Below are 15,500 nucleotides of genomic sequence, written 5' to 3' on the forward strand. Positions count from 1 at the left end.
CTCTCTGTGCTCCACAGTCTGGGTGCTGCCCTGAAGCAACAAGGACTGAGGGCTGTGAGGAGGGGGACACCTCACAAAGTTTCCTCTTCAGAGAGATGATAACTGCTGGCAAAAACAGAAAAGACACACTGGAGAGGGGGAAGGATGGAACCCAGGTGAGAGGTGGCTGTACTGGTCCAGGCAAGAGATAATCAAAGCTCAGACTGAGACAGTGTCTCTGAGGAGAGAAAAGAAGGGTCGAATTCAGGAGAGATTTTTAAAAGGCACACTAAGACAGAATGTGGTGGCTATTGGGATGAGGGAGAGGAGTGGGCAGGAAGAGCTGAGGCTGGGAGCCTGGGTGGAAGGCAGGGCTTAACCATCGTGAAGAAGTATAGGAAGACGGACAGCCATGGGGCGGGGGAGGGTGTGAGTCCACCGGGACGTGTGAAGTCTGGAGCATTTGTGGACGTCTGCTGGAGATGCCCAGGGGACATCTGCTGCCCACTGCACTTACAGCATGCTTGGACGCCACAGTTCTTCAAAGTCTGATTTCTCTTCAGCTTTTAAGAGTCTTTGGTTTCGGGGTTCCTGTCTAATCACTGCACAGCTCTCTACCTCATTCTGCCAAAGAGGGGACATAGCAGAATCAAGATTTTAAGCCATTGGGAACAAAGAAACTACGTTTGTTGAACCTATCTCTAAGCACATGAACTGGCTCTGAAGTCGTCTGCATAGCAAATGCAATCATCACCATTTAAGTCGCCATCTTCCTTACTAGCTGGGAGGCGGCCATCACCCTGGGACTATTCAGCATAAGTGAACAGAACCATAACAGGTAACCCTCAAAGTAAAGGCTTATAAAAATGAGTGTTCAGAATATACCATTTTTGAAACATCCTTACAAAATGAGTAGAATTCAACAGAAAAGTTTCTGCTGTTTTTATTACCTAGGAATATCCAAAATGTCTGATGTATCTACTGAATTGGACAACTGTGAAATTTGTCATGTAATATACCCTAATATATTTCTAATGTATTATATCATAAATTAAATAAGCAACCGTCCACTTAATTTCAGGACTATTGACCTGGAGAGACCACCCTTAGGATACAAAGATAGCTCAGACTTGTTGGTCCATTTAATACTTTGTCTCTACATTTAACAAGAAAAAGACAGATATCTAAACTAGGTTCATTAATTTAATTAAGGCATTTCACCACTCAGTTTTCCAATCTCTGTAACGGGGACACCCTCTGCTCCTTCTATACATCATGGTGATGCCGCTGGGATGAATGAGACAATACGTAAACACTCTGACTTCCTTGGACAGCAGATCTACAAAATGCAAAAAGAAAGTTCCCGTCTATTACACACATCACTGCCGTGTTGGTGAGCGTGGTGAAAAGGAAGAAAGCCCAAATCGCTTGGTGAGACTGGTTCATTGAGGGGCTTCTAACACTCAGAGGATGAAAGCATTGTTTCTAGGTTTTCATCAGGTAGATGTGAAATAAACCAAACTGAATTTTAGTCCATGTTCGGTTTCTATTCAGTGTCTCTATTACCACTCTTTTCTGACAAAATTCTTTTTGAAATAACACAAAGGGCCCTTCTTGCCTACATTCCTCAATGTGGCTTAAAAGTGAAATCAACTGTTTACATTTGTTTACTTTAAAAAAATATTTTTACCCTCTCGGTACTAATAATTGGCATTTTTTTCTATTTCAAATTTCTCTCTCCTTCATGTGATACTCAAGGGATAGATTCTGAACACAGTATTGTAATTCTGAATTTTTTAATTGAAGGTGACTTGAAGGTAAAGAGAATATGAGAGGAATAGAGGGCAGAGACAAAATAAACTGGAAGAAATCATCTGGAAGCTGCTCAAAGCACATTTTAAATAACTCAAAGCTTACTGCCTGTCTGAATCCTGAGGGGGACAGAAAGGGTCCTTATTAGGACCACCTCTGCACACTTGCAAAAATGGAGATGAAGTATATGAAATAAGATTTGCAAAATTAATTCCTTCTAGTTTGGTTTTTAATGGATGGGAGTTAATTTTTTTTTAGAGTCTATAAGACTTAAGATTAAATTCTCACATGGAAAATAATCTATAATACCAGATTTATGTTTACAGTTTATAAAGGACTTTCACACATTTTATTTCATGTAATTCTCACTCCCACTTCGAGAGACACAGGGTAGCATCATCTCTACCTGATAAATGTGGAAGGAAAGGCTAAAAGAATTGAAGCAGCATGTCCAGCAGTGCAGATAATAAGATTCAGAGCAAGAGCTCAGAGCACAACCTTCCAATTCAACGCTCTGCCCTTGAAATTTACCCCACTGATACTTATTGAGCACCTACTATGTGACAGGCACCATCTGTAACATGGAGGATTTATAACTCGTGGCCTTTTAAAAGGTAAACCTTCTCCCCATCCTCCAAGTGAGTGTGTTTATGTGTGTATCAGATCCTCAGAGTTATTTTCAATGATAACATCCATGTATTCTTCTCTGCTACGTGCTACTGAAGCTCTTCCCACCTTCCAAAGTTCAGGTTAAGTGCAACCTACTCTGAATTCTCCGCCTCCTGGTCAGAATGAGTGTCTTCACCTAGCCGGGTGGACTGTCTGTGGCTCTCAGGCCAGCCTGTCTTCAATCAGGCAGTTTGAACGTGCCAGGCCTGGGGTGAGAGCCAGAGCTCCACCCTCAGCTGTGTTTCTGCCCCTCGCCCTGGCAAGAGTGAAGCTACTGCAGGAGAGGCTCCTGGAACAGGCTTGGAGAAGGCAGAGTCCCAGCAGAGGAGGGGTGGGCAGCTGGTGGTGACTTTCAGCCCCACTCAGCTAAGACAGAGTATCTCCTTTGTCCCTCGACCCCTCCTCCTGACAGAGTCTTCAAGCAACAGTGCGGGGACCCCTCCTGCAGCCCCCAGAGCCCCCCCAGGCCATGTGACCACTCCTGACCTGAATGAGGCAGCATCTCCTGGTCAGCCCCTATCCTTACCCTCTTCAGCCACCGCCACATCAGCAACCATTTCCTTAGTACAGATTGAATCTCAACTCTCTATTTCCCCTAAATCTAGACTTTAGAGCTCCTCCGGGCCTACCAGCTAAAGTCAAAATGCTCAGCAGAGTGCTCTTGACCTTCCAGGACTCCCTTCCCAAGCGTGGGTGTGTCTCCCAGGTCATTACTCACACCTTCCTCTCAGCCTCAGAGTCCTTCCCAACCATGCTCTGCTTTCCGAGTCAAGATGATGTCCACTTATTCTCTGGACCTTCCTAACTCCTGAGTTCAAATGAGAGCTTCTCACCATGGCTTCCAAAGCATGCTGCTGATATTACTTTCTTTGGTTTATTCACCACATGATAAATCATATGTGGAGAAAGGCTTTGTAAACTGCATCTGTCCTAAGCGTAAAGCATTATTCCTCCCTTATAACCTTTCATCCTCTCCCTTTCGCACCTTCCTCCAAGTACGTATCAGACAGTAGGAGCTCAATGAATTTGTTGATTCAAACTACTTTCTAAAATAAACCAACTGGACATGTGAAATGTCATTTCAAAACCTGCCAGACTAAACCCCGCTCAGTCCCTCCCTCCACGGGGGAGATCTAGCATCCCTGCAGGTACACGTATCGCACAGCACTTTCACCTTCAGAAGTCCTCTGTGAAAGAAAGTTAAACCTTTGTATAGCATAGCTATGGGCTGGTTTTTGTTCAGTTCTAAGGACTGCTGAAAGTCTTCATGGGCTGTTGCATAGTCCTACAAAAAGGAGAACGAAAAAAAAATAAAGTAGTATTCGTTAGATATTGGACATGTCCTACTTTTGATTGATAGAGGAAAAAAAAAATTCCCAATTTATTCTGTGCCCTTTCTGGCTTTATTTTTTTTTTTTTCCTTTCTGGCTTTAAAGGAAACATTTCATGACTACAAATATTAGAAGCATGCTTACACTGTTGAAAGAGCTGATTTTAATTGATGAGAGAAACTCACAAAGGTCTAATTTAAGCATACTGTCTCAACCACAAAAGAATATTATTTTAAATACTATTAAAGTCATAATCTGCTATAGATACTTTACAAATTAGTATTATTACAAAATAATTCCATTATTTTGATGTCTAAAATAATTATGATATAGATCAACCTTAAAATGTGTTATACTGAGGTTTTTTTAAATCTATTTCCTTTTGCAATAGAAAATTATTATTGAAATGACTGTAAACCAACAAAAATAGCTATGGCAATTATAAATACCACTCATGATAAAAGGTAATCTTGCTAGGTTGAGAAGCTACAGTCTAGGAAGCCACATTAGTTCAGGTGATGATTCTCGGGCTGTGATACCCAAAGAAATTCAAACCCTTAAGTTTAATGATCACATTGATAACATGCACACCTGCTTCTCTATGCTGACATTTCCAAGAAAATTAAGGTATAATCTGTAAACCAAATTTCTCTTTTTCTGTTTCCCACTCTTTCTTTTTTCCCCTAGCCCAGAATTAGTTACTGCTGACAATTCAAGCAAGAAAATGTGTTTCTGGTACTTAATATTTCTCCACTGAGTTCAATTTCAGCTACAGAAAATGCTTTCATAATTGTCTTATATCGCAAACTATTAATCTACAGCCCCAAACCCAAATCTACCAAATAGTAACTTTCTGAAGTAGAAGGAGAGCTGAAATTTTTACCATCATGAAAGGACACATTTCAAGGCAAAAATAATTCACCTCTGATATGAAGTACAGGGTCCCGCGATGTCTGTACAGCCGTGCTGAGGGCTGAAGTTGAATAGCTTTAGTGAGATCATTCACTGCTTCATTAATTCGTCCCAGCGGGGACAGAATCTATAAACCCAAAAATGTAATTAGGGGAGAAAAGTCCCAGTGACTGCCCCTACAACTGCCAACGCTTTTGACTTTTCAAGTCTGCTTTACCACCCCACACTTACAATGCAACTGTCTCAGCAGCCTAGAACCCTTGACTCCACGTACTGTGCAGTGAGATTCAAAGTCAACAGCTGAGGGGCTGCCGACCTTATCCAGTCAAGGCGATGCTGAAGAACTACGATCATGGCAACTGCCCTGTCCCTGTTTCATGTTCTGTCTCATAACGGATGTTGCTTTTCTTGAAGTGCAACCATTTTTCCCCAACCTCTCATTTACCTTTCAGAACAAAATTTGGCATGTCAAATTAATCTGAAAGTTAACTCTAAACCATTAAAACAGAGGAACTGATAAACACAGATTGGAATCCCCATGGTATCTAGCTACGCCATCTGTGGTATTAAGTGCTAAATGGCAATTTCTGGGATTCCAGGTGTTGTGGAAGCCCTCTGATGTGAACAACTCTCAACTCATCAGTTATGATCTGCAAGGTAATGAAAAAACATCTGCAGGCCTGTTCTGAACGCTCTTTTGATCCAGCAGTCAGCTGTGTTCAGGCAACAATGGCAACACAGAAGACAGCTCAGAATGCACAAGTCCACCCAAAGACGTAAGATAATCCAAGATGGGTAACAGTATTCATGCAGTCAAGCTCAAGCAATTCATCTGGAACAAATGTTCTTAAATTAGGGTTAAATCTGTTCTTATCACAGGTCATTTCCATCAAGTTTTACTAACTGGTTTCCTCCTCTGCAGGAACTTAAAAACCAGCGAGAGAGAAGATTGAGGCAGGCACACCACCAGTAGCGAGAGAGACAGCTCAGAGAGAGGAAAGGGATGGAATATGTGCTCTTAGAATTCAAGAAACATAGAGGTCTAGGGTTATATTTTGGAAGGAAAAATATCCCAACCTAGTATATTAGTATTAACGTAACTGAATGATTGCACCCTAGCACAAAAATCAATATGCATAATAATGACCAGAGTAACTAAAAAAGGTTAAATTACATTCACTAAATATAGACAATTTCAGAAAGTATAAAAGTGAAAAGTTTCTCATAAAACAATTTCTGACATAAACAAATAGTATATTGTAATTTAGCTGGAAAATTCACTATATCATGATATTATTGCCTGACAATGCCAGAAAAGGGGGATATTACTATATATTTTTAAGATCATTGGAAATCACTTTTCTGATTACCAATATCATTCTGGGTATACAATTAGCTTTTTATTAGTTATACAAATTTTTCAAAGCTGCCAAATCAGTCTTCTAAGTGCACTTAATTAAATTCATGCTTTACCGTAACATTTTAGCAGAGCATCAGTGTGATGGCAGGGAAGAACCCAGCACCCACTCCCTGGAGCACAGCGTCACCAAGTGAGCTGCCCAGTGCTCACCCTAAAAACCAACAGGCCTCTCATGCAGCAGCGAACAGATTATAGTCACTCAACCCTTAGGGTAGCAATCCAAAACAGACGAGAGGTAATGAATTCATTCATTATTTGAGAAAGAATTTCTTTCAGAAAGCCAAATCCCCAATAAAGCAAAAAAACTCATTTTAAGAATCTGAACTGTAATTTAACACACTATAATTTTGAGAACAAAAACACCACAAATGCAGTTTTAAAAATACTAAAACATTTCGCCTTCCCTTGCTTGTTAAGCTTTTGCCCTCAAAAGAGGGAGGAAAAGTCATTGTCCCTTTAGTCCAGCTACGAAATCCCACCAGAACAGATCATTAAAAGTTAAGTCCTAGTCAGATTGAAAACATTAACATAAATTCTACAGCTCTTAATATGGTTAAATGTGCAATAAAATAAATACAATAGGAAACTTGGATAGTTTACTATTGTTTAATGAAAATGGTAAAATGGACATGTTTCATTTAAAAACATTAAAAGGGGTGCCTTGCAGAGTCCTTTCTCTGGCCTGAACACCCTTCTCCACCTTGTTCCCCAGGACATGGTTCCTACCCAGCTCCAGCATCACCTCCTCAGCGAGACCTCTGCAGATACTGCCAATGCCTGTCCCCTTGCCAGTCTGTCCCAGGGATCCAGCAGACCATGTTTTTCTGCCCCTGAACAAGCGCCCACTCCGTGGTGTCCGCTGTCACACGTATTACCTGGAACTGTCTCCACCTTGAGTCCTAAGTTCCGGTTATGGTCACCCTTACCTAGTCTACATCTCCATGTAGATGGTGTATCTCCTAAGAATTAGATACAAGTGAGCGCGCACACACACACACGCACGCGCGCGCTTCAAAAGGCAATAGACCTCATTTGATCACACTGCCATACTGTTTTGCCAAATAAAGTATGTCATATACACAGTAAACACATATGTCATATTTTTCAGTGAACATGGACAGTGGTGGTTCACATCATAACTGTATTTTAATACTAAATGTTACTAATACATGTTAAATCAGCAAAGATTTAACATGGTAAATCAGGAAAGAGTATCACTCAGCCCATAGTTTTCTAGTAATTTCAACTGTTTAAATGCATTATGTACCTATGGAGGAAAACACAATAGGTATACAGGAGGCTTAAAATTTATCAGCAATAAAATAAAAGGAAAAAAAAATCTGAAAAATTTTAAAATCCAATAATAACAGAGGGAAAAAGAAAACCACACTCACTTCTGCTCGCTGCTCAAATACCTCTGGACGATCTGGTTCCAAGGTAATTACTCGGCTCAGTTCGAACAGAGCAAGCTCAGCGTTCTTAATGTCCTTGAAAAGGCATTAGCTCAGTGTGAGATGCACTGTTACGCAAAGCCAGCTTGAACAGACTTCTGAAAAAACTAATAATTTAGTAATGACATAACTATTTATTTAGAAATAAACAGGAACTTAGCTTCTGTGTAAGAGATCTGCCAAGTTAAATAAGCTGTAATTGTTTAACTTGCTCAAGTCTACCTACCCACGTTGGACTTGGCTTCCTAGCACAGATTCTTGGCTACGTCTAGCACAGGTGGCAAGAGGTTTTCTCAATTTAACCTATTTAAACAGTACATCAGCCGATTTCAAGGGATGAGCATGTGGACACCAGTGTGCAAAATGATGCTGACCAGTGGCAATGTGGGAACAGAGGAGCCAAGTTAGTGTCAGTCAAAACCCCTCTGGGCCTATACACCTACTCCTAGAGGAGCCTAGGTAAGCCTGTTCTCTTTAAAATTTACACATTACTTTCATATCAAAAATACATGAGGATGTTACTTTTACATTAAAAGTACATTAAAGATATAAGCAAATTTCACATCAAGATATAAAATGAAGAGAGATGAGAATAAGGAAGAAGCAGCTTATCTCTGACCTTTACTAGGGCAACTCTGATCATTTACTGATGCCCTGAAACTAAGTAGGGCTACTTACTGATGCTCCCTTCCTAAACATCTTCATCATTTCCAAACCTGAGTTCCTGTGCAGTCTACTTTCTCATGTCCCAGAAGCATACAATATTATACAAGATTTCTGCAATACGCCAGCAGGCAATTAGGACAATTGCTTTATAATTCACAAAAATACAAAGTGACATTTCTCCCTCAAAGCATAATTTCATTTGAATATTTTTAATATAAAAGAAAAAAGCTCATGTATAATGTTCAAGACTGAAAATTTGGACATCTGACCTAGACCACTGCATTATTTACTATATAATCTCAGGAAGGTCTTCATTTTTACACCAAAGTGCCTTTGTTTGACCAAAAAATATACTTATTATAACCTTCTTCCCACACTCCTCAGAGAAATAAGTGAAATAAGGCTCCAAAGATATATCTATCTAAGAATAACATATAACAAATTTAAAATAATTTATTTTTCATAATATTTTACAAAAAAACTTCTGTTCTTCTATTCAACCTTTAAAAATTGAAGGGTTCTAAGTACTGTAAACTGTTGATACCCAGTCTCTCTCTTACACCGATGAGTGTTTCTCAGGGATTCTGTCAAGGTCTCGTGCTTTTCTTGGCTTATGTTCAGTTCATCATGAACTAAAGTTTAGGCTGGCAAAGGCTGTCCTTTAAGAATAGAAAGTGAGGTGAAACTGACCTCAGAAGACCTGGGCAGAAATTGCCAGCCCTCTACTTTCCAGCCACTTGACCTTGAGGAAGTCCCCTGTGGCCACTGTCTCATCTGTGAACTGGGACACTACCACCGCTGTCCAATCAGAGCTCAGAGAGCAGGGAGGGGCTCCATGGAAACCCTGGACTGAGTCCAGCCATGTAGACACTATGGTAAGCGTGACTATTCCATACTCACATGTAGTCCCTTCTTTCCATAGGCTATCCCTCGGCCATAAATTGCACTAACCAGATCAGGCTCCTCCTAGTCAGACCAAAACAGAAACACGTCAAAAACTATAAACAAAACAAAACGAATCAGTTTCTGCTTAAAGCACGTTAATGCTGCAAATGACAGCTCTAGGTTATGCTGCCATCACTCCTGTCAATCAATACACAGTCCCCGACCAAAAGAGTCTACATTTTTAAAACTCATTTGAATGAGACACGAATAAGAGATTTACATTTTAAAACACTAAAAAAATAAAACCAATATTACTGCGCTTTGTGCTAGCTTCTTTCACACAATCATCTTATTTAAATTGTAATCCTCTCAACAACTCTATATTGGCAGCACCAGCAGTCACAGCACAGAGAGAAAACGGGTGCTCAGAGAAGCAGAGACAGGGGTAGTGGACTGGGTGATGCCTCTTCCTGGTTCATCTGTTTTCAGATAGTCATGAAATAATCTGAGAAGGAAAGAACCCATCACAGCCAGCTCAATGAGGAACAAGAGATGAGTTGGCTCCACAATCTATCAGGTATTAATATAATACAATCCTCTAATAGGTCAGAATAAGAACCAAACCTTTCTAGCAACCTGCTCCCATGTGCCCTGGATAAAACGCCTCTCGAGCCCAAGGACAGAGTCTGCTGCCCCTCCATCAAGTCCCATACACTGGCCAGCGGTATGAACTGCCTCACTTGCAGAGTGAAACACCACTTGTCAGCAGGTAACCTGTGCAACTCTTACCCTCTTCTTTGAACCCTTCCCTATACATTGGAGAAAGAAGAGTACATAGCTTCTGGCTATCAGATCCTGAGTGAAGAATTTAACAGGACTACATCAGATGATGTATCTTGCAGACCAATCTATAATCAGTTTCAAATCTGCGACTGTCTGCCAGTATTGTAGAAAAAGACATATCAACTTAAATGATAAGTAAATGGAAAAAAACAAAGGATAAGATGCTATTCACTAAAAAACAATGCCCCCCCCAAAAAAGGCTACCATAAACAGAATCAGGTACACCACATCAAGTAGTAAGTTGGTACATCACTGGTTGGGGCTTCCCTGGTAGATCAGACAGTAAAGAGTTTGCCTGCAATGCACGGGACTCAGGTTCAATCCCTGGGTCAGGAAGATCCCTGGAGAAGGAAATGGCAACCCACTCCAGGATTCTTGCCTGGGACATCCCATGGATGGAAGAGCCTGGTGGGCTACACCCCATGGGGCCGCAAAGAGTCAGACACCACTGAGTGACTAACACACAACAAGGCATCAGTGGTTACAACCCAGCCAGCAGACGGGCCTCATGGTATATTGAAAGTTGAAATAAGTAAACAATTACAGATTTCTAGCTTCTCTTGGAAAATAAAAAATCCAACAATGACAGACTCACATTTGGGCATGAGAATGTGAGAACATGACGACAACAACAAAACCCAACTAGAGCGAAGTACTGGATGCCTATTTAGAAGGATATGCATTCACCAGCTCACCATGAGCCTCTACAGTACATCAATTCACTTTGCTCATTTAATTTGCTTCTCTGGCTCCCATATAGTCTTGGATCTCTGATTTACAACATGTGTGTATCTGACATGAAAGGCTGCCCATGCTATTTGCTAACTGGAGAATGACAGAAGAATGGCAGTCACCTCCTATAAATAAGGCTTGTGTACGATTATATGGGTCAATATGTGCACAGAAAAATGCTCCCCAAAACACTAACGGTAATCTTCTCTGGAAAGTGGGATTACTAGATATCTTCCTATTCTGCTTAATACACTGATGCATTCCTTTTAATTGTTTAACACACACATACGTTTATAATCAGGAAAAAAAAATGTTAAGTAAAACATATTACAGAAAGTAATAGAAAACTTTACTATCAATTGAAAATATTGTATTTAAATAAATTAAATACAAAACTTATTATAAATTATAGAAGATTTGGAAAATGAAGAAAAGCAAAAAAAAAAAGAAGGTAAAGGGCACCCTATAATTCTATCACCTGGAGATAAAACTTCAACATTTAAATATTCTTCCTGGCTGAAAGAAAGGCAGAGCAAGTAGTCTGGGAGTGGGATCCAGGGCCAGAGGGTAAGGAAAAGCAGGAAAGAGAGCTCCCCATTGAGGAATCAAACTAAGACAGTCTTCACGTGTTTCCCTAGGACGGGCACCTGCCGGAAGACAGCACAGTGACAGCAGCACCTCGTCCAGGCTGGGCAGAGCGGGGCGGCTGGAGATCCCATGCTGCTCATGCCTGCTGAGGACGGGCTCCGGTGAAAGCAAACCCCACTTTCAGATGTGTCTCCAAACACACTATCCAAGAAGCTTTTCTCCTCAACTGAGAAAATTTTTATAACAAATGACAAGAGGTAAATTAGAAAAAAAAGTATATTTAATAAAGAGTTATGGTACTGATGAACCTTCTGTGGGGCAGGAATAGAGATGAAGACATAGAAGGTGCACGTGTGGACGCAGGAGGGGACGGAGCGGGTGGGATGAATCGAGAGAGTAGCACTGACGTATCTACACTGCTGCTGCTGCTAAGTCGCTTCAGTCATGTTCGACTCCGTGCGACCCCACAGACGGCAGCCCACCAGGCTCCTCCGCCCATGGGATTTTCCAGGCAAGAGTACTGGAGTGGGTGGCCATTGCCTTCTCCGGACGTATCTATATTACCATGTGTAAAACAGGCAGCTAGCAGGCAGCTGCCGTATAGCACAGGGAGCTCAGCTTGGTGCCCTGTGATGACCTGCAGGTGGGATGGGGAGTGGGCGGGAGGCTCAAGAGGGAGGGGATATATGTATATTTATGACTGATTTGGGCTTCCCTGGTAGCTCAGCTGGTAAAGAATCCACCTGCAATGCAGGAGGCCCCAGTTTGATTCCTGGGTCAGGAATATCTGCTAGAGAAGGGATAGGCTACCCACGCCAGTATTCCTGGACTTCCCCACCTGCAATGCGGGAACCGTGGGTTCAATGCCTGGGTTGGGAAGATCCCCTGGAGGAGGGCATGGCAACCCACTCCAGTATTCCTGCCTGGAGAATCCCCATGGACAGAGGAGCCTGGTGGGCTACAGTCCATGGGGTCATAAAGAGCTGGACACAACTGAGTGACCAAGCACAGCACAGCACACATGGCTGATTCATATTGTACAGCAGAAACCAATACAACATCGTGAAGCAATTACCCTCCAATAGAAAAAAATTAAAAATAAATAGAGTTATTCTTGTTTGACTGACATTTTCATATACCCTGTGGCCACACCAGCCACTCTGGGAGTCACCCTCATCTCCCCAGCCAACACACCTTCTCAAGAAATCCTGGCAGTTTCATCTCCTGATCCAGCAGCCACTTCCTCTCATGTGGCTACTGCAATGGCCTCAACCACTTCCTGTTTCTTCCCATCCAGTCTCCAGGCCCATATTAAGAGTTAACTAACACTAAGTCTGATCATGACACTTCCCTGGCTGAAACTATTCATTGGCTTCCCAACACCTACAACAGCAAAAGTCAAACATTTTTCACTTTAAGAAGTACATTTTACACTGTAACGCAGAACATTCATACATATATACATAAATATACACACAAACACATCAGAAACAAAAGTTTCACTAAGTCTCATCGAGCCTTGCTGTACACAATGTTATCTGATATTTCCTTATCAGCTATATTTCATTTAAAAAGTGTTAGTCTTGACTCATCAATTAATTTCAGCACCTACTAAAGGGTCCTCAGAATTTGAAAAACAGTGAGGTGACATCTAAATGCCTTTGCAAAAATCACTGATCACTTTTCTACATCACCATTCACCTCCTTTCACTCCCCCACTCCCAATTAATACTCTAAAAATTGGCATTACTTAGTAGTTCCCTGGAAAAGGCAATGGCAACCCACTCCAGTACTCTTGCCTGGAAAATCCCACGGACGGAGGAGCCTGGAAGGCTCCGCAGTCCATGGGGTCACTCAGGGTCAGACATGACTGAGCAACTTCACTTTCACTTTTCACTTTCATGCATTGGAGAAGGAAATGGCAACCCACTCCAGTGTTCTTGCCTGGAGAATCCCAGGGATGGGGGAGCCTGGTGGGCTGCCATCTATGGGGTGGCACAGAGTTGGACACAACTGAAGTGACTTAGCAGCAGCAGTAGTTCCCTAGATGCAACATGGGCTCCCAAGTTGGGTGAATTTGCAAATGCTCTCATCTGCCTGAAACACTCACCCATTGTCTCTATGCCCAGGAAAATCTTTCCATCCTCCAAGTCTCAGCTCAAACATCCCCTCTTCTCTAACTCCTTACAGATGCCCCTGGAAAATAGGTATGCTCCTCTCCTCTGTTTCACTATATGTCATATGGATGTTAGTCATTCTTTCAATAAATATTTACTCAGGGCCAGCTATGAGCATGCCCCATCCCATGTGCTACAAATACCACAGGAAGAAAAACCAACACAGATGGCAAAAGATTCTTGCTTTCTTGGAGCACAGCCAAAGAACCAAAAATATAAATGTTACACCCTCAGTAAGTGTGAGAGAGATCAATGGTGCTTTATAAGATGTATAAAGACTTAAATACCTGGACTGAGATCTTAGCGGGTGGGGGAATCCCGGAATGACTGGACCAGATGGTGCAAAGACTCTGAGGGAAGCAAGGAATACGGCATCTCCAAGCTGAGGTTGGAGAAGCAGGTAGGAACCATATTAAAGATTTTTATCTTTAACCTAAAACCAACAGCAAAGTATATGAGTGTTTAAAGTACATGTTTGTATGGTGTGCACATGTGCATGTGTGTGGAGGGTGTGAGGAGAGAAGCCAGGAAATGTTGGCCCCATCTGTCATCTGGCAGATCAAAGTGGCTGGCCATGGTTTGAACAGAGCTGGGAGCAGCAGATGGATGAAGGAGATACTTAGGAGATATACAGACAGAGCTGTGATGAAGTAAGAGACACACATATGTGTGAAACATGTTGTAACCCTATGGAGGGGGGCCACTCATTGAGCTTGGTGACACGAAGGTATGACTAGAGATTCTTTTTCAGTTGTGGGTGGGGGAATGTGGCAGGTTCAGGGGAGAGTATGCCGTTGAGCTGGAACCCGTAATACTAGACTATACCCATGATAACAATCACAATAACTAAATATCCTTTGCTGCTGCTGCTGCTGCTAAGTCGCTTCAGTCGTGTCTGACTCTGTGCGACCCCATAGACAGCAGCCCACCAGGCTCCCCCGTCCCTGGGATTCTCAAGACAAGAACGTTGTAAATTGAACGGACAAAACCTAAATACTTTACAGATGCATGTTATTCAAGTTTCCTCTATTATTCAACTTATTTTTTTTTTAGAATTCTTTTCCAACAACATAAAAGAATATACAATTATTGTGTATGTGTGCTAAGTTGCTTCAGTCGTGTCTGAATCTTTGCGACCCGATGGACTCTAGCCCTCCAGGCTCCTCTGTCCATGGGGATTCTCCAGGCAAGAATACTGGAGTGGGTTGCATGCCCTCCTCCAGAGGATCTTCCCAACCCAAGGATCTAACCCACATCTCTTATGTCTCCTGCATGGCAGGCGGGTTCTTTATCACTAGCGCCACCTGGGAAGCCTCATATAATTATTGCGGTTGCTATCATACCACAATACAGTCTAGTATAACAGGTTCCTAAATTTAATTGGTAGGTTTCATTACTTTTTTTGATTGATACAACTTTATTATTTTATCACGGGCTTTGGATGTTAACAATAAGATACAATTCTTTCTTTATGAAATGTTACAATGAACTATTTTTTCAAATAAAAAATGTTTATTTCTAAAAACAAATTGAGCTCAGAATATCATTTTGAAGTATTTTTAAATACATGAGTTTAATAATATTTACACTTTATAACATTTTCAGAGTTTTAAATGAATTAAACTAATATTTCAATTGTCCAATATTATTCACCTTATGCAAATACAAAATCATGATATAATAAGATAGCTTACTGGAGTCAGGTCCACTTAGATGTCTCAAATTAAAAAAAAAAATTTTTTTTAAACCCATAAATGTCTAATTTACCATACTGATTATATTATTTACATAGTGATTTTAAAATTTACAAATATTCATTTTTCCACCACAAGGTTGGCTTTTTGTTTAAACCTGCAAGTCACTGGATCAAAGACAAAGAAGTAAAAAATGACACTGCACAGCAATGTACGGAGGACTGAGTTCTGTGTGAGTGGCAGGTGCACATACGTATGTACATAAGCAAGACTACAAGATCACGAGCAGAGGGATGTTTTACATTTTCTCTGCTAATGTTAAAAAAACCCAAAGTTCTCTC

At 41.3% G+C, this 15,500-nt stretch overlaps 1 protein-coding gene across 9 annotated transcripts in view; it reads right to left on the bottom strand.

Moving 5' to 3' along the window:
* Positions 1-15,500, bottom strand: part of TTC13 (tetratricopeptide repeat domain 13) — a 98,826-nt gene that overhangs the window by 54,639 nt on the left and 28,687 nt on the right. For 5 of the 9 annotated variants that reach the window (XM_010820422.4, NM_001205860.1, XM_005226217.5 and 2 more), the window contains 4 exons: positions 9,141-9,206; positions 7,518-7,610; positions 4,714-4,830; positions 3,635-3,745 (listed from right to left, as the gene is read on the bottom strand). The exons of 2 other annotated variants lie outside the window; for them this stretch is intronic. In XM_010820422.4, the coding sequence (XP_010818724.1) occupies positions 3,635-3,745; positions 4,714-4,830; positions 7,518-7,610; positions 9,141-9,206 (387 nt within the window). The remainder of the gene's footprint in view (positions 1-3,634; positions 3,746-4,713; positions 4,831-7,517; positions 7,611-9,140; positions 9,207-15,500) is intronic. 2 more of the 9 variants (XM_005226220.5, XM_005226219.5) reach the window with 1 other exon arrangement.

The sequence above is a fragment of the Bos taurus genome, chromosome 28 (genome assembly GCF_002263795.3).
Source record: "Bos taurus isolate L1 Dominette 01449 registration number 42190680 breed Hereford chromosome 28, ARS-UCD2.0, whole genome shotgun sequence".
Classification (NCBI taxonomy): Eukaryota; Metazoa; Chordata; class Mammalia; order Artiodactyla; family Bovidae; genus Bos; species Bos taurus.